The sequence below is a fragment of the Monodon monoceros genome, unplaced genomic scaffold (assembly GCF_005190385.1).
Source record: "Monodon monoceros isolate NGI ecotype Baffin Bay Population unplaced genomic scaffold, NGI_Narwhal_1 Super_Scaffold_22, whole genome shotgun sequence".
In the NCBI taxonomy this organism is placed as follows: Eukaryota; Metazoa; Chordata; class Mammalia; order Artiodactyla; family Monodontidae; genus Monodon; species Monodon monoceros.
In genome coordinates, this window is record NW_021703779.1 from 58,707,791 (window position 1) to 58,731,163 (window position 23,373).

Genomic DNA, 23,373 nt, shown 5'->3' on the forward strand with positions numbered 1-23,373 from the left:
TGTTGTTGTTGTCATCCCTCCCTGGAATACAAGCATCATGAGGACAGGGACCTTGTTTAGTACACTGCTGAAATCCCAGCACTTAGAACACTGTATACAATAGTTGGCACACAATAAGTATTTGTTGAATGAATGAATGAGATATAAAATAGATTTTACTTATGTCATTCTATGAGTAATTGACTTTAAGAAATTTTAGAGAAAACATGAGGCTAAAGAGGTGAGGGGGGAAGGCCTAGAATGGAACACTCAGCCCTGAGGCTAAGAACATGGAGGAATGAGCTTGAAGAGGAGATAAGAGGCTTAGCCTAATCCCATTTACAGACTGAAAAGCACTCAAATCGACTTTTGTGGCGATTTTAACGTTTTCTGTAAGTAACTAAACCTGCTATTTTTGCATCTCTGTCTTTTTCCCAAAGTTATTAAAAATTTTTTAAGAACAACAAACTTTTAAAATTTTGGAAGAAAGTATAGAAAAATATCTTCATATTCTCAGATGGGGAAATTTTTATTAAAACAACGCACAAAGGATTGATACATTTACATTAAAACTAAGAACTTTTTAAAATCTTTAAAGAAAGAGAAAAGACAATCTACAAACGAGGAGAAAGATCATTCAACAAATATTATTGAGCACCTACTATGTGCCAGGCACTGTTAATGGTCCCTAGGATAAATTAGTAGACGAATCAAAACAAAATCCCTGCCCCTAAGGAACATTCTATTGAAATGCATATGTTGATTAAAAGGGGCCAGGTACCATCCTAAGTACTTTACATATATTAACTTATTTAATTGGCACAGTAACTCTTTGGGTTAGGTACTCCACGGATGAGGAAAATGAAGCTCAAAGAAGTTAAGGAAACTTAACTCAGGAAAGTTAAGGAAAGTTAACTCAGGTTAACTGCCTGAGATCACACAGTTGGTGAAGGGTGGAGCTGGGATTTGAACCCAGTCTGGCCCTAGAGGCCAGGTACTCTATTCCTTATTGTAAATTGGTATACTGACATTCACAGCACCCAACTGACAAAGGATTAGTATATGGACTGTGTCAAGAGCTCCTACATATCATTAAGTAAAAGATAACCAATAAAAAAATGAGTAGAAGACGTAAGCAGATATTTTCCAGAAGAAATATGGCCCACAAGTAAAGAACCGATGCTCAACTTCTTTAGTAATTAGGGAAATACAAATTAAAACTGCAACAAGGTAGCATCTGACACTAAACTGATTGGCAAGAATTTAAAAGTCAGTTAAAGCCAAGTGTTAGGATATGGAGTAATGCGTACCCACACTCTGCTGAAAGCATATGATATAATCACTTTGGGAAACAATTTAGCATGTCCTAGTAAAACCGAATCTGCACAGAACCTATGACTCAGGAGTTCCACTCCTAGGCATATACCCTAGAGAAACTTTTACGCATGAGCACTACAAGACATGGATAAGAATGTCCTAGAAACAGGGTTCATAATAGCAAAAACAAGCTGGAAACAACCCAAATGTCCATAAATAAGACCATGGACGAATAAACCATGGTACATCCACCCATATTCATACAATGGAATACAAAAAGCAAAGCTACATATGTCAACAAAGATGAAACTCAAAATCTTAGTGTTGAGTGGAAACAATCAAGTTAGAGAGAAATACCATATATATGTGTGTATGTGTGTATATACACGCACACATATATACACAAAAGTAGGCAAAACTAAACAACATACGTGATAAAACTACAAATAAAAGAAAGGGAATGACAGACAAAACACATCAGCACAGAGGTTATTCAAGGTAGGGGAGGAGATGAGGGGAAGGAGATTAGGGAGAGGCACTCAGGGGCCTTCGAAGCTACTGGTAGCATATTATTTCTTTAGCTGGGTGGTAAATACATGTGTGTCCTCATTATTATATAAATATTAGTTATTATATATTATAATTATAAAAATGAATAATATAGAACAATATATCATAATAATGTCTCCATTATTATTTCAATTCTTTTATACATATGATACATCTCACAAAAACACGAAGAAAAGAAAAAGTAGACCCCTAGCCGATCTGAAAAAGATTATATATTCTTTTCAGAAACAAGAAGGTAGGGGAGGAGTAGGAAGGCGATGCCCATTTCTGCTGGTCCCCCCGTTGCTCTGTGTAGGAGCTCTCAGTGTTAACTGGGTGTTAACTGGACTCCGAAGACTTCCTCTTGGCTCCCCACACTTGGTCTGTGTCCAGTCCTTCCCCAGTGATCACAAATGAGCAGCCCTTGGGCCAAATCTGTCTGCAGTTGTGTTTTGTTTAGACAATCCAGTTATTGTCATTTTAAAATTTTTAAATCGTTCAGAAAAAGAGAACCCACATACATATGTACATACATATGTACATAATTCCTATAGAGAGAGATAGATAAAATAAATATGTGAAATACTGACAATTGTTGACTTGAAGAGGTGGATGATATACAGGTGTGTATTATTCTATTCTTTCAACTATCCTGTATGCTTGAATTTTTTTTACAAGTTGGAAAAGCTAACTTTGAAGGCCTTTAGAAGGAGCATGCCCTCTCTAGTTCACCACAATCCCCACCATTCCCTATTATAACTCTCAGCCTGTTCCCTCATTTCTAGTACCCCTGGTTCCTAGAGACATTTGAGTTTGCAACTGGTAGCTCAGCTTGGAGGACTTGGCCCCTCTTGCATCTCCATGTCTCCTGCATGTACGTGGTTTGTTCGGCCATTCCCACAGGCCGAACAAACCTTATGCAAAGTTTTGTTTTTAGAACAGGAGAGGACAACACAAGCTGATGTAATTCCCCACTACCCTGCAGTAGGGAGGGAAGCCCTCTTCACCCACCTCCCAGCAGCTACAGAAACTTCAGCAAGTGTACCCTACCTTATAAGACAAAGGTGGGGCCTTGAAAAAGACAAGCCACACCAGTTAGCTTCTCCTAGAAGATAAGATGAAGAATTTGATGATTCTTTATGACTCTCTGGCATCAAAGGTGAAAAGGATGGGGAAGGAAAATCTTCCAGAAACATCAGGGGGCCTGCGAGGCAAACAACTATATCAGGGATATAAAGTATGAGATAAATGTGAAGTATGAGATAAATGTGCCTGGACTTATGAGTTAGAAAGAATCCCTTGAGGGTGCTTAGGCACCAGTTTGCAACCAATAAACCGTTCCTCTTTAGACTGATCAGTGCTTAGTCCCTCAGAGTCCAGTGGCATCGGGGAAACTGAAGCAGCTTCCTAGTTAGCATCTGCCCAGCCATGTTCGGTGATATGACAGGTTCTTTCTTTGCAAACTCTGGTTTTCACTCCCACTGCACTAAACAAATCCATGATTCCTGCCACCCACAGTTTGGCTATTTCTGCACACACCACACAGCATGAATTCATCCAATTGTTTAGCAGCAAAACAGGCTTAGAAAGGAATAGGCAGATGGCTAGAGGCAGGCAGTGCCACTTGAGGGATAAGGCCATTTTGGAATGGCCTTGCCTTTTGGTTTATTCTTGCCTTGACCTCCACACCTTGCTGACTTCCCAGATCTTAGAACTTCAACTCGTTTCTGATATCCACCTCTCCATAGGACCAGGCATCGGCTTTAGGGAATATTGATGCCTGTCCATCCTTCCCCATGACCTACTTTGGCTATTTGCCATCCACATCCTATTGTGACAGAACTCACCTAAGGATTTGATGCTGCTGTCATGAATCCTTACCAGGTCAGGGACTGAAGATAAGGAAAAGAACTCTATTACCAAAGCTGTAGCATCAAGACGATACCTTCAATATATAGAATGGATAAACAACAAGGTCCTACTGTGTAGCACAGGGAACTGTATTCAATATCCTGTGATAAACCATCATGGAAAAAAATATCAAAAAGAATATATATGTATAACTGAATCACTTTGCTGTATAGAAGAAATTGACACAACATTGTAAACCAACTACACTTCAATAAAATAAACTAAAAGAAGAAGAAGAAGAAGAAACCTTCTGATGTCTGAGAAGGAAGTAAAGGCCAAGACCAGACAAGTAGCTGCTAAGTTGTGACCCAGGGGCAAGACAGTATTTCTCATGTGTAGTGCTTAAGAGGGCAACTCCTACTGCAAAAGTAGATAGATAAATAGATAGACAGACAGACAGATAGATAGATAGATGATAGGTAGATAAATAGACGATAGGTAGGTAGGTAGATAGATAAATAGATAGATAAGAGGGAAGGGGGACATCCATAAACAATGAGAGTGTGCCATCAACCAAGGATTACAATTAGTACAATTCTGTGAGGTCATGTTAAAATAAAAAAAGGTGAGGGAAGAAAAGAAAGGATCAGTGTACTTACTAACCGATCAGTTCTCACATTCCCAGGTTTCCTAATTTCTTTGATACAATTCATGGTGACCAGGACCACCCACATACCAAGGAAGTCTCTGGCCTAGGGAATTGCAATCACTCTCATTCTTAGTTCAGGTGAGACTAGATTAAGAAAATTTTTTTTTCTCAAAAAGAAAAGAAAACAATATGAAAGCATAGAAACCAACGTATTGATACAACAGATTTCTTGTACTGATCTTTGCTGGATACAGGCTGATCTCAGTGATCCACACCTTTCAAGACCCATTTTTTTTTAATTTTTATTTTGCGGTACGCGGGCCTCTCACCGTTGTGGCCCCTCCCGCTGCGGAGCACAGGCTCCGGACGCGCAGGCTCAGCGGCCATGGCTCACGGGCCTAGCCGCTCCGCGGCATGTGGGATCTTCCCGGACCGGGGCACGAACCCGTGTCCCCTGCATCGGCAGGTGGACTCTCAACCACTGCGCCACCAGGGAAGCCCCAAGACCCATTTTTCTACACTTCACCTCAGCCCCGGACTTGGCTTGTGTTTGAACGCTCCTGAGCTTGAGCGGAGGTGAAACTAAGCAGCAGCCCTGCCAGGTCTAGTATATAGGGGGCCTTCAAGAAACCTGTTTCCTGAGCTGTTTGGAGAAGACGGTCAAGCCCTTTCTTCAGACCTAGTCATTTCCTGGCAGAGAGAGGCCGACTCTGCTGACCACACTACCTGGTCCCTGGACCTTACCTGGGTTAACTGAGGCTTGAGGAAGTGGTCCACTTTTTGCACCAGTAAATCCTAAAAACTTCTGGGAAAGAGGAAACTGAGCAGTGCCCACTGAAGGGGCTGCGGGTACGTGACGGTTTCTGATCAGTAACCTTTCACCTACCATTAAAAGACCTAGAAGTCTGACCAGATAGTGAAAGAGGCATGTCTAAAAATTAGTGCTTCCTCCATAATAGGAGATTGGTTAAATGAATCATGGCATATCCATACAATGAAATGACGATGTGATAGAAGAAAATTGACATGAAAAAAATTGTGCATCATATACTCTTAGGTGAAAAAACAGGTTACAAAACAGTACAGAGAATATGATTTCATTTTGATTAAGAAATTATACATATAACTAACATTTATTGAGCTTTAAATATGAGCATATAAATAAACAAGGCACTGAAGAAAAAGCTTTACATTAATTACTTACCCTCATGACAACCCAATGGTATCGGTAGGTATTATACTCGAGATGAGGAAACTGAGGCACTAAGCAGTTAAGTAATTTGCCATAGTTCACTTAAGTGGCAGAGCTGAGGTACAGACTGGGATATGTTGGACTCAAGAGCCCAAACTCTTCACAGTGACACAATATTTATCTCTATATTCATACAGGAAAAAGTCAAGAAAGAGAGATACCAGGATGTGAAGAGTTAACAGTTGTTATTTCTGGATTGTGAGATTATGAGTCACTTTTGTTTCCTTTATGTTTCCTTGCGTAGTCTGAAATTTTTATGAATTACATGGATTATTTTTATAATCAGGAAAAATAATAAATCAACCTCCATTTTGAAAAAAGCAAACAAGCCATTGTTTCTAACCTGTAAGCAGCAAACCACTGTGGGGGACAGGGAGTAACTTAATTATTACAAGCGTTCTGGAAATTCCTATATGGCCCAAGCACTGTCTAGAATGAATAAAAACTATGCTTACACATATTTTTTTTCAAATGTCACAATGTATACTGTCATGATGTATAGCCATAGTGCTTTCGTTGGTTATATATTTCTCGATCAATGGATATTAAAAATACAGCTATTATTATATGGAAGTCTATGACATTTTAAATATTAAAATTTGAAAACAAAGGATGTGATCTGCTGTTAAAAGAAAAAAATATGTGTACAGATCAACACTCTGTAGCTTGAGTGTCTTCTCAACAACTGACCTCTTTTTTTGGGGGGGGTGAGGGAGGTGGGAGGAAATAAAGGGGAAAAACTGAAAATGCACAAATTATTAAAAGTTAATCTAGGAGCAGTCCTGAGGAAGACAATTTACAAGGACGAGAGGGCAAGGAGAGGGAGTTAATGTCGCCCCAGAAAATCCTATTCTGGAAAGACAGAATGCTAATCTCCCCTGTATTGCCAGGGGCTAGTCCTCACCTTCAAGCACAGGGATGTCAACACAGATTGCAGGAGACGCTGTAATGCCTGAATGCTCAAGCTTGCTACAGGGCCGGGCTGATATTCAATTACCAGGAAGAGCTGGAGTGGGGACAGCTCTCCAGGTGCAGAGAAGGCAAAGTATGCAGAACTCTGTCTTTTGCCAAACCGACTCAAAGGTCAACACTTGCCTTCCTTCCTCTCATTCTTCTTTTCCTGTTTTGCAACGTGCCCCTTGTCCTCTATTTCTGTACAGCCTTTTGTCCCCCCACTCATGTCCCCAGGACACACTCCTCCATAGGACTCCTGTGATCTCATTACCCAGAAGAAACCACAGACCTCAAACTAAGATACTCACTCACTGATTGTTTATTTAATACTGAGGGCCTAGGACTTTCCAGGCATTACAGGAAGATGCATTTAAAAATAAGATATGGTCCATATCCCTTTAGAAGCATACCGACTTCAGGTGTGAAAATCAAACAAAAACAAAGAACAAAAAAAAAACAAAAAAATCAACAACTCAGTTTGCTTCATTGGGCATGAAGTTATAACAAGGTAAGAGATGGGAGTCAGAAAGAAGAATGAGGGCTTTGCTGCCCCCCCCCACTTTGGCCTGTACGTGGGGCTCACCCCTGCTCATGGGAGGTGGTGCTGCGGTCTGGAAGACAAGCTAACTCCAAGGGAGAACAGTCTTTGACAGGTCAATGGCAGGGGAAAAAGGAGGGTAGGAAGTGGGATTGTTCTGTATTAAAAGTAAATGAAGGGGCTTCCCTGGTGGCGCAGTGGTTGGGAGTCCGCCTGCCGATGCGGGGGACACGGGTTCGTGCCCCAGTCTGGGAGGATCCCACATGCCGCGGAGCGGCTGGGCCCGTGAGCCACGGCTGCTGAGCCTGCGCGTCCGGAGCCTGTGCTCCTCAACGGGAGAGGCCACAACAGTGAGAGGCCCGCGTACAGCAAAAAAAAAAAGTAAATGAAGATCTTGCTGAAGGGCTCAAACCTGAGTCTGATCCAGTGTTTGAATCCAACTGCCAATCTGGGGGAAATACAGACACGCAGCAAGCGGAGTCCAGGCTGTAGGAGATTCTCCGGGTCAAATGTGTGTTGTTCAACAGATAAATGATCAGGAAAAGAAAGGGATGGAGGGGGAAGCTGGAAACTAAAACAGACCTAAACTCTTACAAAATGCCAAGGTCATAAAAGACAAGGAAAGACCAAGAAACTGTCACAGACTGGAGAAGACTAAGGAGACACGATGACTAAATACAACATGGGACTTGATGGCACCCTGGAACAGAAATGGACATTAGTAGAAAAAAACTAGTGCAATTCGAATAAAGTCTGGAGTTAACAGTAATGTTACAATATTGGTTTCCTAGCTGTGATAACTGTACTATGGTTACATAAGACGGTAACGTAAGGGGAAGCGGGGTGAAGGGTATAGGGAACTCTCTGCACTATCTTTGCAACTCTCCTATCAATCTAAAATTATTCTCAAATAAAACGTTTACAAAAAAGAAATTTTAAGGGTTATAATAATCTTTTTAATGGACAAGACTAAACCATAGTCATTAGGGAAGTGTGTTTGGGTAATAAAGCCATAGAAATGCAAGGGAACGATTCCTCTAAGTGTCAAAGATAATGGTTACTTTGGGAGGAGAAAGAGAGTTGTGACTGTAATAGGGCACATGGGAGGCTTCTGGGGTGGGTGAAAAACTTCTATTTCTTGACCTAACGGTGGCCACAAGGTATTTGTCTTCTAATAATTCATTAAGCTATATTTGTTTTAGGTGGTTTTCTGTATCTGGGTTTTATTTTACAATGAACATTTAAAGAGAGAGACTTAACAGACATAACATCCAAATAAAATCAGTGGACCTTGGTTAGATCCTGACTCAAATTAACCAACTATTGGTTTGGCCAAAAAGTTCGTTCGTTTTTTTCCATACGATCTAGTAGCACTTAGTTGTCTTTAACTTCATTCGAAACAATTTTGTTAGATTGTATTGTGACAGCTGTCATATCAGCGTGCATTAAAAAGAAAGCTTACCAAAACTGGTGAATTTTTGTGTAGCTATTTTGATATTGAAGATGGAAGAAAAAAGCAACATTTTTGGCATATTATGTTTTATTATTTCAAGAAAGGTAAAAACGCAACTGAAACACAAAAAAAGATTTGTGCAGTGTATGGAGAAGGTGCTATGACTGGTCGAACGTGTCGAAAGTGGTTTGTGAAGTTTCGTGCTGGAGATTTCTCACTGGACAATGCTCCATGGTCAGGTAGACCAGTTGAAGTTGATAGCGATCAAATCGAGACATTAATTGAGAACAGTCAACCTTATACAACGCGGGAGATAGCCGACATACTCAAAATATCCAAATCAAGCGTTGAAAATCATTTGCACCAGCTTGGTTATGTTAATCGCTTTGATGTTTGGGTTCCACTTGAGTTAAGTGAAATAAACCTTCTTGATCGTATTTCCGCATGAGATTCTCTACTTAAACGTAACGAAAACGTTCTGTTTCTAAAACAAATTGTACAGCAGAAACTAACACAACATTGTAAAGCAACTATACACCAATAAAAATTTAAAATAAAATGATTATAATAAAAAAATAAATTGGGATGGGTGATGAAAAGTGGATACTGTACAATAATGTGGAATGGAAGAGATTGTGGGCAAGTGAAATGAACCACCACCAACCACACCAAAGGCCAGTCTTCATACAAAGAAGGTGATGCTGTGTATATGGTGGGATTGGAAGGGAGTCCTCTATTATGAGCTCCTTCCAGAAAACCAAATGATTAATTCCAACAAGTATGGCTCCCGATTAAACCAACTGAAAGCAGTACTCGACAAAAAGCGTCTGGAATTAGTCAACAGGAAATGCATAATATTCCATCAGGATACCCCAAGACTGCATGTTTCTTTGATGACCAGGCAAAAACTGTTACAGCTTGGCTGGGAAGTTCTGATTCATCCGCCGTATTCACCTGACATTGCAACTTCGGATTTCCATTTATTTCAGTCTTTACAAAATTCTCTTAATGAAAAAAATTACAATTCCCTGGAAGACTGTAAAAGGCACCTGGAACAGTTCATTGCTCAAAAAAATAAAAAGTTTGGGGAAGATGGAATTATGAAGTTGCCTGAAAAATGGCAGAAGGTAGTGGAACGAAACGGTGAATACGTTGTTCAATAAAGTTCTTGGTGAAAATGAAAAATGTGTCTTTTATTTTTACTTAAAAACTGAAGGGGGCTTCCCTGGTGGCGCAGTGGTTGAGAGTCCACCTGCCGATGCAGGGGACGCGGGTTCGTGCCCCGGTCCGGGAAGATCCCACATGCCGCGGAGTGGCTGGGCCCATGAGCCATGGCCGCTGAGCCTGCGCGTCCGGAGCCTGTGCTCCGCAACGGGAGAGGCCACAACAGTGAGAGGCCTGCGTACCACAAAAAAAAAAAAAAAAAAAAAACGGAAGGAACTTTTTGTCCAACAAGTATAAAAAGACATTTGTATATGGACTGGATATTAGATATTATTAGAGGAGTATTAATTTTGTTAAGGGTGATAATGGCATTGTTATTATCGAAGAAAACATCCAAATTTTTGTAGATGCATAGTGAAATTTAGGGGTGAAATGACATGATGTCTTAGAATTGCTTTAAAATAATCCAAGGGGGGGAAAAAAGAGCTGGGAGATAGATGAAACAAGTATGGCAAAATGTTAATAGTTGTTGAAGATGAACATAAAACATGAACACAAAAATGAAAATTTCTTGCATTCTCTAGTTTTGTGTGCGGGGGCAAATTTTTATAATAGAAAATTAAAAGAGGGGGACAGCCTCGAACCAGGCTGCCTCAGGGCAACGGCCGCAACAGATATCTAATCCCAGGTGCTCCCCCCCACCACAAACCCACAGCGCTCCCTTCCCACCAGCCATCTCCCTGAGGTCACAATCCCAGCAGTCTCAGAGTGGCCTGTGATGTGAGGGGTGTTTCCCTTCTCTGGACCTCTGCGTCACTAGGACCAGATAGCAGCCCTTCTCACCTTTTCTTCATCCTTATGTTCTAGTAATACCAGGAAAGGGAATCAAAGGACAAATGGGCAAGGCCCAGGGCTCAAAACTGATGGGGCAGTCCTTACCACTCCAGAGCCTGCCCCCTTCAGTGGGTGGTAGATGTGGGGCTGGACACGGAAGGGACAGGGAGATGAAAATCCTCATAACTATATGCGTTCAATATAGGGCGAGCTTCCAGAGGCTAGCGGTACCTTTGGTTGGAACACCGTTCTGGGATCTTCGTCTCCTTCAGGCTCCTGGGCATCATGCCTTGTTTCAAGCAGCCTAAGCACTTCCAGAGTCTGGTATTTCTGTACTGGCCTCTGAGCGACCTTGCCATATGTGTGTACTGATCCAAGAGAGCATGGCAAGAAGCCAGAGTCAGAGGTCAGGACCAGATCTGGGGTGACTTTTGTGCTCATGGGAAGTCTCATCTCTGGCCTTTGATCATCTCAGTTGGTACTACAGAGTAAAGCTAAGGAGTCTCAAGTTCCCCGAGTGCCCTGGAGAAGGAAGAGATAGAGTCTCAGGGGCAGAAAGGACAGGTGGAGGTGGGAGGTGGAACAGGGTCATGTTGCTTATGAGTAGATCTAGCTAGTTTCAGCCACTTCCTAACCCTCACTATCTGGAGAGGAGAAATGAGGGCCATGGAATAAGCGTGATATGTCCAAAATCTTAAGGAAGCATGGGGAGTGGGGCAGAGGAAGCATTAGCATTACAGACTTAGAGAAGTATCGCCTGTGTTTGAACCATAGAATTTTCCATTCTGGGAGGGGAGTGGTAGTAGCATGGTGGGAGTGAGGGGAGACAGAGATAATGGAAGGAATGGTGAAAGGGCAAGGGGACAAGAATGGTGTACCGGGAACAGTAGAAGTCTGCAGATGCTGTATGCACGGAGTATGGGGAGATATAGACAGTATATGGACAAGGGAGGGCGAGCTAGTGTTTTAACAAGAGTTCAAGGATGATGAATAGGGAGGGAGACAGGAGACAAGAGGGAAAAGACGGTGGATGAGTGGAAGCAGTGGGGGAAAAGCTGGTGGCAGGCAGGGATCAGGAGTAGGGGGATGGTGAGTGGGCAGGTGGACGGGGATGACAGGTAAGCAGAGAAATAGATCTGGAATGTACGGTAGATGATAGAGGAAAAGTTTGAAGGACAAGTGGACATGGCTGATGGACAGGCAGGAGCTGGATTGTGCAGAAGGCCAGGACCAGGGTGCTTGGAGAGTTTGGAGGGCTCTTAATAGGGCTGGACATGGTCAAGTTCGGCTGGCAGCACAAATTTGGTCTGATCTGCTCCCTCATCAGTTTGGATCTTGCAACCATTGTCCATTTACCTGCTGTTTACATCCTAGTGGCCGCTACCAGCCCTCTAATTTGCCTGTTTTTTCCTGGACTGGAAGACCCCAGAGCAAGGTAAGACTCATGGACCTAGAAAGAACAGGACTGAAGAATGTTCCACCTCAACCTGTAACCAGGCAGTCCCACTTACCATGCCACAGGCCTCTCATCCAAGTTCTCAGAGCCACAGGAGCTAGGCCAGCCAGGACCATCCTGGGGTCTTTTCCTTTTCCCTAGCAGAGCCACAGTCCCTCCAGGCTGCTAGGGAAGCACTGGGTGAGCGGGAGGGGTGGGCTTGGCACACACAGACACCATACCCTACAGATATATATATATTTTTAAAGGAGATGTTGGGGGTAGGAGTTTATTAATTAATTAATTTATTTTTGCTGTGTTGGGTCTTCGTTTCTGTGCGAGGGCTTTCTCCAGTTGTGGCAAGCGGGGGCCACTCTTCATCGTGGTGCACGGGCCTGTCACTATCGCGGCCTCTCTTGCTGCGGAGCACGGGCTCCAGGCACGCAGGCTCAGTAGTTGTGACTCACGGGCCCAGTTGCTCCACGGCATGTGGGATCTTCCCAGACTGGGACCTGAACCCGTGGCCCCTGCATTAGCAGGCAGATTCTCAACCACTGCGCCACCAGGGAAGCCCCCCTACAGATATTTCTATCTCAGGTGGCAGGCGATCAGCCTGGGTAAGGAACTGGTGTGCCTGGACCTGCATCAGGGACTATTTTCCCATTTCCGTAAGTGTCTCTTCCCCAGCGTCTCTCACAGTTCCCCAGATACTAAGCATTGATGCCAGATGACTAGGGCTGTCCATAAGGAAAATGAGCATCCCAGAGAAGTCTCAGTGCAGGCTAGACAGACTTCAGGGTCCAACATTGCTACTGGGCTCTCACTACCTTGCTAGTACTTAACTATCACTTCTAAGCAGCACCAAATCCAAATGTAGAATTCTGGTTCCTCGTCCAGCTACACTAAAGTTGAGAACTTTTGAGAAAGGGTTTCCACCCACAGGAACTGTAACTGATGTTTTTTCATCCATTACTCCACTGACACTTCACAACAGCCCTGCCAAATAGGTATTACTATCTCTAGTTTATCAATGAGGAAACTGAAGCTCAGAGAGATTAAATAACGTGTACAAAATCACGCGGCTAGTGAGTAACAGATCAAGGATTCAAAGCCACATCTGGTTATCTGACTAAAATTGCTATTCTCTCTACTACTCCTCATCACCTCCTTCACCAAAACACTGGCTTTCATCACATGAATGAAAGAGAACAGAGGTCTCAGGTGAAGCATTTAGCATAACCAGTTAGGGATTGTGGGATGCAGTAGTAGAAAATGTGGGGAAAGCAGAAGCTCAGATGTACCATCTCCTTCACTCCACATCCAGGTTACCCTTACAGGTAAGCCAAGCAGTGAGTAGCCAGTGTAGCAGGATGTGAGATATGCTGGACAGGCCTACTTTCCTTCAAAATACCTTTCCAATGCCCTCCCAGCCTCCACTGCTCCTGAAGTACCCCTAGATCTTTAGGCTCCTTGAGCTCTGTGGCCTCTTAACATGGAAATATTCCCAGGAGAAGAAACATTAAGCTGAATTACTGACATGTAATTATTCAGAAAACACTTATTAAGCACCATTTATTAAGCAAATGGGATGATAAAATAACAAATATTTATATTTGCTTAGCTGTCTAGATTGTAGAGTCTTGCCACAATCTGGAGTACCTAAAGCTGAGATTATGATCTTCATTTTACAGATGATGAAACTGTGGCTCAGAGAGTCTGAGTGACTCACCCAAATGACATACCTGAGCCCCACCTTGATAACTAGGGCTCCAGCTTGGTTCTTCTGATTTTCGGTTCTATGCTCTTTCCTCTCTATCACAGTAACTCAAGGGGTTTACAGGTAGGAACTCAAAACAAACACACATAAAAACTTAAAAAACAATTCAGGATAATAGTATAAGTGATATCAAAAGACAATAAAAGTGTCAAATGACTGATATAGATAATAATTACTGTAGGGATGACCAGGAAGGTCACTGTGGGTAAGAGTCAGCAGAGAAGGCCTCAAAGAGGAAGTGGGACTTAAACCTGGCCTTTGACACTGGGTAGGAAAAAGACAGTGGGAAAATAAAGGGAGGGCATTCTAGAGTATGGGAAAGGAAGAATAAAGGTGGAGAGGTGAGAAAGCGAAAGTCTTATTTGGAAAAAGAATGAGGAGATCAAAGTAGCTGGAGAAGAGAGATTTGTACTGGGGAGGAATGGAAAATAAAACTGAAAAAGTGCTCTTGAATTCCTTCTCTTTTTTTTTGGACACAGCACAAGCTTTGACTAAAAAATGGAGAAACGAGAACTAAGTTCACAGATCAACTTCTCATCCACCTGGCAAGAGGGATTTAATTTTAAAGAGTAAAGACAAAGGGAGCAGAAGTGATGGGGAGGCATATGCATTAGTGCTCTTGAATTTCTGACAAAAGGATTTCAACATGTCTTGTAGACAATGGGGAACCATGAAAGAGTTTTGAGTGAGATAGTGAAAATGAAAGCAGTTTTGGGGCCAATTAATCTGGCAATATGCACTGTATATATTGTGCTAGGAAAGACTGGCAGCAAGGAAGACCAGTTGGGAGGCAGTGACAGTCAGTCAGGGAGAAGGTGACAAGAGCCAGTATTAGAATGGTAGCACTGGGACCATAAAGGAAGGCCAATTATAATTGACATGATGAAGGAAGAAATGTCAGAATCTTGTGAAATAGGGAGGGCAAAGAGTCAAAGTTGCCTGAGTGTTTTCAAGCCTAGGTGACTTGAGAAAAGAAGATGCCATGAACACAAATGAGCAAGACAGGTAGGGAAACTGGTTCAGGGAGTTTAGTTTTTGACACTTTGGGTTAGAAGTAACAATGGAAGATCCAGTGAAACTATCCAGTGGGCAACTGAAGACATAGAGCTGGAGCTTGGGAGAAAGGTCAGACAGAACTGAGTTGGCCTGGTGTAATGGAAGGAGCTCTGGAATTCAGGGGTCCTGGAGCCTCGTCTCTGCTCTGCCCCTAATTTACTAAGTCATGGGCAAGTCATATCTCTGGGCCTGTTTCCTCCTTTGTAAAGTGAGGGGGTGCCCCGGCCCTAGAAGATTTCTGAGATACTCTCAAGGACTATGAGTCAACTGAATTGTATTCACATGCATATATGTTCTCTCCAAGAGAAAAATCAAGGCTCAGATGAGGGGAGGGGATTAAATAATCCCCAAATGCTATGACTATGACAGATCTTGGAACTCTGTTTACTTAGGGAGTAAAAGAGAAAGAGAAGAAGTAATAAGAGAGAGTAAAGTAGGAAGAGAGAAACTTTAAAGCAAGGGGATAAAATAAACTAAAGTTAAAAGTATTACAATAAATGGAAGAAATAGTTATATCAAATATGACAAAGGGTTAACATGTACGTTAAATAAAAATACTTTTAGATAGATAAGAATACCACTAAGATACCAATTGGAGAAGGATATGAACAGAGAGTTCACCCAAGAGAAAGTGCAAATAGTAAACATATGGGAAAGTGTTCAATCCCATGAGTAATCAAAGAAAGGAATTAATAAGTTAATGTTTAAGCCATCAAAAGAGATTTCTAATAAAGTCCAATGCTGGGGCTGCAAGGGAACTGGAACACTCGCATGTCATTGTGGTGTTGAAAACTGTGCAGTCCTTTGGGAAATCAAGCTCTATAAAAACATTCATGCTCTTTGATCTAGTAATCTCACTCCCGGGAACTTTTCCTAGGAAGAGTTCAAAGAAGAAAAAAGCTATATGCATTAAAATATTCAAAGCACAGAAAAATTGGGAGTCGCCTAAATGTCCAGTAATAGGGGAATAGTCAAATAAAATATAATCTACTGATGGATGTAATTTTATGTGGCCATTGAAATGATAAATATGAAAGACTGTAACACAAGAAGAGTATCTGCAATTAAGTTTTTTAAAAGAAGAATTAAAAAAATATATGTATACTATGATTGCACTTATATAAACAAATATATATGTATTATACAAATTGGAAAAGCACAGAATGTGGAAGAATAAAAACAATTGTCTAGGGTTGGGAAGTTGAGGTAAATATTTTCTTTCAAATTTTGCTTTAATGTTGTCATAGTGGAATTTATTAATGTGGTTTTTATAAAAAGTTTTAAAGAAGATATGCAACAGGGTCAAGCGAAGCAGAGAAGTCAAAGAGGATGAAGGCAGAGAAAAGATCATTCAAGGTTTTGCTTATGAGGCAATTTGTGTTCTAGGTACAGAAAAGTGTAGGAAGGAAACCAGATCCAGAGAGTTAAGGGGTGACTTTGTGGTGAGGAAATGGGATTCATGGTACTCTTTCCAGATATTTGAGAGTGAAATGAATAAGATGAATAGAATTTGGTTTTTGTTTGTTTGTCTTAATTTATTTATTTTGGGGTTGTGTTGGGTCTCTGTTGCTGCACGCGTGCTTTCTCTAGTTGTGGCGAGTGCGGGCTACTCTTTCTTGTGGTGTGCCAGCTTCTCATTGCAGTGGCTTCTCTTGTTGTGGAGCATGGGCTCTAGGCATGCGGGCTTCAGTCGTTGTGGCTCTTGGGCTCTAGAGCACAGGCTCAGTAGTTGTGGTGCACGGGCTTAGATCCCGCAGCATGTGGGATCTTCCTGGACCAGGAGGGCTCAAACCCGTGTCCCCTGCATTGGTAGGCGGATTCTTAACCGGTGCACCACCAGGGAAGTCCTAGAGTTTGTTTTTTAAGACTAGATGTAATCAGTTACAGAAGAGACTGAAAATGAAGAGGGATAAACAAAGGAAAAGGAAAGAGGGCCACTTCTTATTCTGGGACTGCAGGGAAGAAAGGGAGAAAGACAAAATGAATATAGTAGAGTTATCATGAATGAAACAGAGGGAAGCTGAGATATTAGATTTTCTCCGTTTTTCAGGAGGCAAGGTAACTCTTTTTTTTTTTAACATCTATATTGGAGTATAACTGCTTTACAATGGTGTGTTAGTTTCTGCTTTATAACAAAGTGAATCAGTTATACATATACATATGTTCCCATATCTCTTCCCTCTTGCGTCTCCCTCCTCCCACCCTCCCTATCCCACTCCTCTAGGTGTCAAAAGCACCGAGCTGATCTCCCTGTGTCATGCGGCTGCTTCCCACTAGCTATCTATTTTACATTTGGTAGTGTATATATGTCCATGCCATTCTCTCGCTTTGTCCCAGCTTACCCTTCCCCCTCCCCATATGCTCAAGTCCATTCTCTAGTAGGTCTGTGTCTTTATTCCCGTCTTACCCCTAGGTTCTTCATGACCTTTTTTTTTTTCCGTAGATTCCATATATATGTGTTAGCATACGGTATTTGCTTTTCTCTTTCTGACTTACTTCATTCTGTATGACAAACTCTAGGTCCATCCACCTCACTACAAATAACTCAATTTCGTTTCTTTTTATGGCTGAGTAATATTCCATTGTATATATGTGCCACATCTTCTTTATCCATTCATCCGATGATGGACACTTAGGTTGCTTCCAACTCCGGGCTATTGTAAATAGAGCTGCAATGAACATTTTGGTACATGACTCTTTTTAAATTATGGTTTTCTCAGGGTATATGCCCAGTAGTGGGATTGCTGGGTCGTATGGTAGTTCTATTTGATAGAAAGCCCAGAGATAAACCCATGCACATATGGTCACCTTATATTTGATAAAGGAGGCAAGAATATACAGTGGAGAAAAGACAGCCTCTTCAATAAGTGGTGCTGGGAAAACTGGACAGGTACATATAAAAGTATGAGATTAGAACATTCCCCAACACCATACACAAAAATAAGCTCAAAATGGATTAAAGATCTAAATGTAAGGCCAGAAATTATCAAACTCTTAGAGGAAAACATAGGCAGAACACTCTATGACATAAATCACAGCAAGATCCTTTTTGACCCACCTCCTAGAGAAATGGAAATAAAACCAAAAATAAACAAATGGGACCTAATGAAACTTCAAAGCTTTTGCACAGCAAAGGAAAGCATAAACAAGACCAAAAGACAACCCTCAGAATGGGAGAAAATATTTGCAAATGAAGCAACTGACAAAGGATTAATCTCCAAAATTTACAAGCAGCTCATGCAGCTCAATAACAAAAAAACAAAAAACCCAATCCAAAAATGGGCAGAAGACCTAAATAGACATTTCTCCAAAGAAGATATACAGATTGCCAACAAACACATGAAAGAATGCTCAACATCATTAATCATTAGAGAAATGCAACTCAAAACTACAATGAGATATCATCTCACACCAGTCAGAATGGCCATCATCAAAAAATCTAGAAACAATAAATGCTGGAGAGGGTGTGGAGAAAAGGGAACCCTCTTGCACTGCTGGTGGGAATGTAAATTGATACAGCCACTATGGAAAAGAGTATGGAGGTTCCTTAAAAAACTACAAATAGGAGGCAAGGTAACTCTTAAGAGGTCATAGGGGAGGATGATGTTGGGGTCTTGAGAAGGTAGAAAATACAGGAAAGAGTTGCCCTGGAATGTTCACTAGGAACTCAGCAGGCTAAGGGGAATGGGGGCTTAGATGAAGTTCTAACACATCAAGTTTCAGTGGGTCAAGCCAGCCTTGGGCTCTGACTTCACCTGCAATCCCTTCTAGTCCTAGGAGAGAGAAGACTGGCCCAAGGTGAAAGTCAAGGTGTTTAAAATTAGAGTGTGAGGGAAGGTGGCCCAAAAGTAGCAGACCACAAAGTCTGGGCAGTTAGTCTCAGTTAAGCGTAGGGGACTTCAATGGACTGGAGAAATGGAAGAGCCTGGGTCAGCTGTGAAGAAAAGAGCAACTTTGTTAGGTGGGGCTGGTGGATAGGAGAGGTGATAGGTGAGGAGACTGTGGTCATCAGAATAAAAGGGAGCGAGTGCCGATGAGGAACAGCATATGAAACAGTCTAGGCAGTGGCCATGAGACTGGGAGGCTAGTAAGAAGAAGGCCAGTTCATTAACTCCTAGCAGAAGGGGTCCTTGATGTCTAGAGAGGAAGAGGGAGCACTTACAAGAATGCAAAGGGGAACTCAGGGGCAGTGAAATCATTTTTTTGACCCAGCCCTAACTTTACTCTCCAGAGAGATCCCTTAGAAGCCAGGAGACAAGCAAGGGATCAGAGCTAGGTCAGCAAGAGTGGGGCAAAAGGAAAGGAAGGCTGGAGACTCAAGAGACCAAAGGACTGCAAGGCAATTTTAGAGAGGGTGCCTGGAAGTGTAAGCCTACCCTTCTCACGAATGCCTTCCCAGAAACTCTTACTTCCCAAGGCTTGGGAGTTAGCTCCCCAAATTCCACACCCCACCCCCCCTCCTGGAAGTCTGTAAGCACTAAGATAGTGCTGGAGAGGAGTGACTGGATGGGAAACTCTGAGGGGAGCTGTCCTAGTCCCAGCGCCTTGCCCTGTCCTCGAAGTCCTAAAACTTGATCTGAAAGAGCTGGTGACAGATTTATCTTTATCTAGGGCAGGAGCTAGAGAAAGGGGAGAGACCAGTGGAGAGTCAGCTCTGGGCCTCAGTCCCTGTCACCACCCCAATCTCTGCACAAACCTTCTCCACCCTTTGGTGCTGGAACTTATGCCATAGACACGAGAGCTCCTCCCTTGCGTTCTGAGCCATCACTCTGCCTTTCATTAAGTACAGGAGAGCTGTCAAATATGTTCTCAGCAAACCTCATAAAGAAGGGCCAGTCCCATTCCTGTTCCAAAGGCCATTATCAGCTTGGGTCCTGCCCCCTGAGGCTCCTCAAGGTCCCCACCCCATGGGAAGACTCAGGGCTCCCTCTCTACCTCATGGCTACCCACCATTCAACAGGGCCATGCCTCTAGCTGCACATGGGGACCCTGGCAGGCAGGCTTTCTGGGACGGTGCACTAGTTCAGCGCCTCAGTAGACAAGACTATCCTGTCTTCCAGGGGAAACCAGGGAGTGGGTGTGGGCACTACATATGTCACTTCCCAGACATTTGTGATATGCTGGTGCCCCCACTTCCTGATTCTGGCTATCGCTGTCAGATGAGTCAGGCCAATACTGATGATTGTCAGATGTCAGATGAGACAGGCCAAGCTGTCACCCCAGCTTCTTCACCCCTCCAGTTAAATGCTCTGGTCTGGCTGAAGGAATGCATGCTATACAAGGATATGGGGGGAGAGGGCAGGAGAAGGAGGGCTGGGGAAGATTTCCAGCAGCCTTGTAGGACCAAGAAACAGGACCAGTGGCCACAGGAAGGGGACAGAAACAAAGAGAAAGAAGTCGAGGACGAAGAGTGGCTGCTAGTGTCTTTGGCTAAAAAGGAGAGGGCAACTGAAGGATTTAGGAGAGATGGGGTCACACGTGATTTCTCTGGCTCCTCCTAAATCTCAGGGTGAGGGCCTCTCTCCAGAGCTCAGAAAAGAGGAGAAAGCAGCCAGATCAGGTGTCACTATAAGGTTCCCTCCCCTCTGCCCTGCACTCACCCCCTTTCCTTCACTTCCCGGCTTCCGTTACAATCTATCTGCCCAAGCCGCCATCCTGGGGGGTGGCCGTCCGCCTGCAGCTGCTGTCCTCAGGCAGGGACACCAGCGCCAGAGAGGAGGCAGCTGTGGGGAGCCGGGGCCTGCCACCCCTGCAGAGCTGCCGGAGCTGACGTCAATACTTGTCCCCAGTGAGCAAATAGAGCACAGGATCCAGGCAGCTATTGGCACTGGCCAGAGGCCGAGTCTCTTTATAGACCATGTTGGTGATGTTCAGCACCCAGCAGTCAGCTTCCAACAGCCTTGCATGTAATAAACGGTGCGGGTGATGTGGAAAGGCACGAAGCAGACAGCAAAGACAGTCAATACCACAGCGGTGGTGCGCAGCGAGCACAGACGGGAAGATGACTGGGCAGCCCCTGGCAAGGGCCGATACAGGCGCTGGGCCATGAGCCCATAGCAGACAAGAGTGACCAGGCAGGGCACGTCAAAGAGCAGCCCCATGACTGCCGAACTGAAGTGCACCTAGTGGTCAAACTCCTCAGGCCGGGTGGTGTCGTGGCACAAGATGACGTCCCCCTTAGGGCTGGTGGTGACAAAGGACAAGCTGGGCACGAGGCAGCCAGCTACGACCAACCAAACTGCCAGGCAGAGAAGGCCAGCAAGGCGCGGGCAGCCCCAGCGCAGCGCCCGCAGCGGGTGGCAGATGCCCAGGTAGCGGCGTGCGCTGATGCAGGTGAGGAAAAGGACGCTGCAGTAGAGGTTCCAATAGAAGAGAAAGCGGATGCACTTGCAGAGCCCAGTGCCAGAGGGCCAATGGTTGCGGGCTACATAATAGTAGACGAGGGTGGGCAGCGACAGGACGTACAAAGTATCTGACAAAGCTAAGTGGAACATGTAGGTGGCTGTCGCGTCCCACGGTCGGAGGCAAAAGAGGAAGAGCCAGACGGTCAGGGCATTGAGGCCTAGGCCCAGCACAAAGACAACTGCATAGCTCACGGGCAGCAGGATAAACTTGAACTCCTCATTAAACCGGCAGTCCAGCTCCAACTCACTGTCGTCAGGATCTGAGTGGGGGCCTAAGGCTGTGAACAGTGAGGACTCCGTACTGGTCATGGTCCCCGTAGGGGTGGAGAGGGCAGAAGTGAGGGTGACCAGATTTCCCTGGCCCCCCAGCCCTGACCTGGGGCAAAAATGCAGAGAATGGGGAGGGCAATGGTTGAAGCTCAAGGGGGAGTTGAGAGGATGCATCTGGGAGTAACCCGGGTCAGCCTGGCTCCTGCCAGAGCTCCCTCGGTCCAGCCTGGGGAATAGTAGGCAGCAGGCAGTGCCAGGGCTCAGGAGGGCAGTCAGTGGGTTTGGGTCGTTCTTCTGAAGCTGACTCTGTCCTTCAGAGCTTGGTTAGCTAAAGGGGGTCAAGGCCTACCAGGACTATCCAATGTAGGAAGATACCCAGACCCAAATTGTCTCCCAACTTATCACAAGAGCTGTGTCCCTGTGAAGAGGGCATCTCTCCATACAGTAACTTCTCTCCCCTGGTCCCAGTGTCTCTGAACTACAGTGATCTCTGATACCTTCCCCCAGCCTGGACCAGCCCAGGAACCCCATCACCACCCTTACCCAAGAAACTTGGCACGTCTCCTACCTGCTCCCCTTGAAGCTGAGCCCAGCTGACTCTGTCACCCTTCCCCTTGGCAGCCAGAGGGCATATCCAAGGGGGCGGGGTTGGGCGTGGGACCTGTACCTGTTAGAGCTAGAAAGGCCCATCAAGATTATCTAGACCCACCCACTCAGTGCACCGATTGGGAAACTGGGGCCCAGTGAGATGACTATTTAACGGCTCCTAAATGACTGTAGGAGAGAGTACACAAGGAAACGTCCAAGTTGACAGATGAAGAGCCAGGCCACTGGAGATAACTAAAACTGCAGGAAGATCATAGAAACCTGTATGAGCAGAAACATGGAAAATGAATGTTAGCATGGATAACACATCGAAAGATTTTAGGAAATCTAAACTACTGATATAAATCTTAACTCCATGTGCATATAATTATAAGAAATCTGTATATAGCACTTACTACATGCAAGGCACTGTTCTAAGTGCTTTGTTCTTATTAATGGCCCCACAGGCTCTCTGTGATGTGGGTATCATGATTGTCCCTATCTCACTGATTAGAAAACGAAGGCACAGAAAGTTGAAGTGTTTTGCTAATTAGTGGTAGAGTCAAGATTTCAAACCCAGGAAGGCCAGCCTTTGAACCAGGCTTTAGCAATCCATAATTGCTATGCTTAGTAGCCTCTCTAAGCCACCGGCCATAATCTAGGAAAGGATAAGCAAACATGTTCTGAGAGCCTATTACGTGCTTGGACCAGTTCTAGGCACTGGTAGTTCACTAACAGTAAACAAAAGAGGCAAAACCTCCTACTCTAATGGAGCTTACATACCAGTGGGAGGGAAAAGATAATAAAATTAACAAGTAAAATATATAGATCATGATCATTGTTATGGAAAAAAGTAAAGGAGGGAAAGGGAATAGAGAGGGTTTCTGTTTTAAATATTAGGGTGACTTTTGAATAAGGACCAGATGGTTGTGAGGAAGAGGAAACATAGAGAAGGGGTCAGAGAGTTTGGCACAAACCAGATCATGAAGGTCCTTGGAAGCCATTGTGAGGACATCTTAGCTTTTACTTTCAGTGATTGGGAAGCCATTGAGAGTTTAGAAGAGACAAGTATCAGGGCCTGATTCACATTTTAGAAAGATCCCTGGCTAGCTCTATGTTGAGAATAGACTACAGGGCTAGGGACACAGGAGGAAGATCAGATCAGAGGCCATTGCCAGTAGAGATGATGGCGGCTTGGACCAGGCCGGTGAAGGTGGTGAGAAGTGGCAGATTCTGGCTAGCTTTTGAAAGTAGAGACAACAATATTTACTGATAAGGGGTATAAGAGAAAGAGAGGAGTCACGAA

General features: G+C 43.8%; 1 protein-coding gene across 1 annotated transcript; it reads right to left on the reverse strand.

The window, feature by feature from the left end:
* Nucleotides 1-20,442: 20,442 nt before the first annotated feature.
* On the reverse strand, nt 20,443-21,521 carry P2RY4 (pyrimidinergic receptor P2Y4). Its single transcript, XM_029240191.1, is given in 2 exon segments — nt 20,443-20,714; nt 20,717-21,521. Coding segments are annotated over 2 exon segments (1,077 nt in total).
* Nucleotides 21,522-23,373: the final 1,852 nt, after the last annotated feature.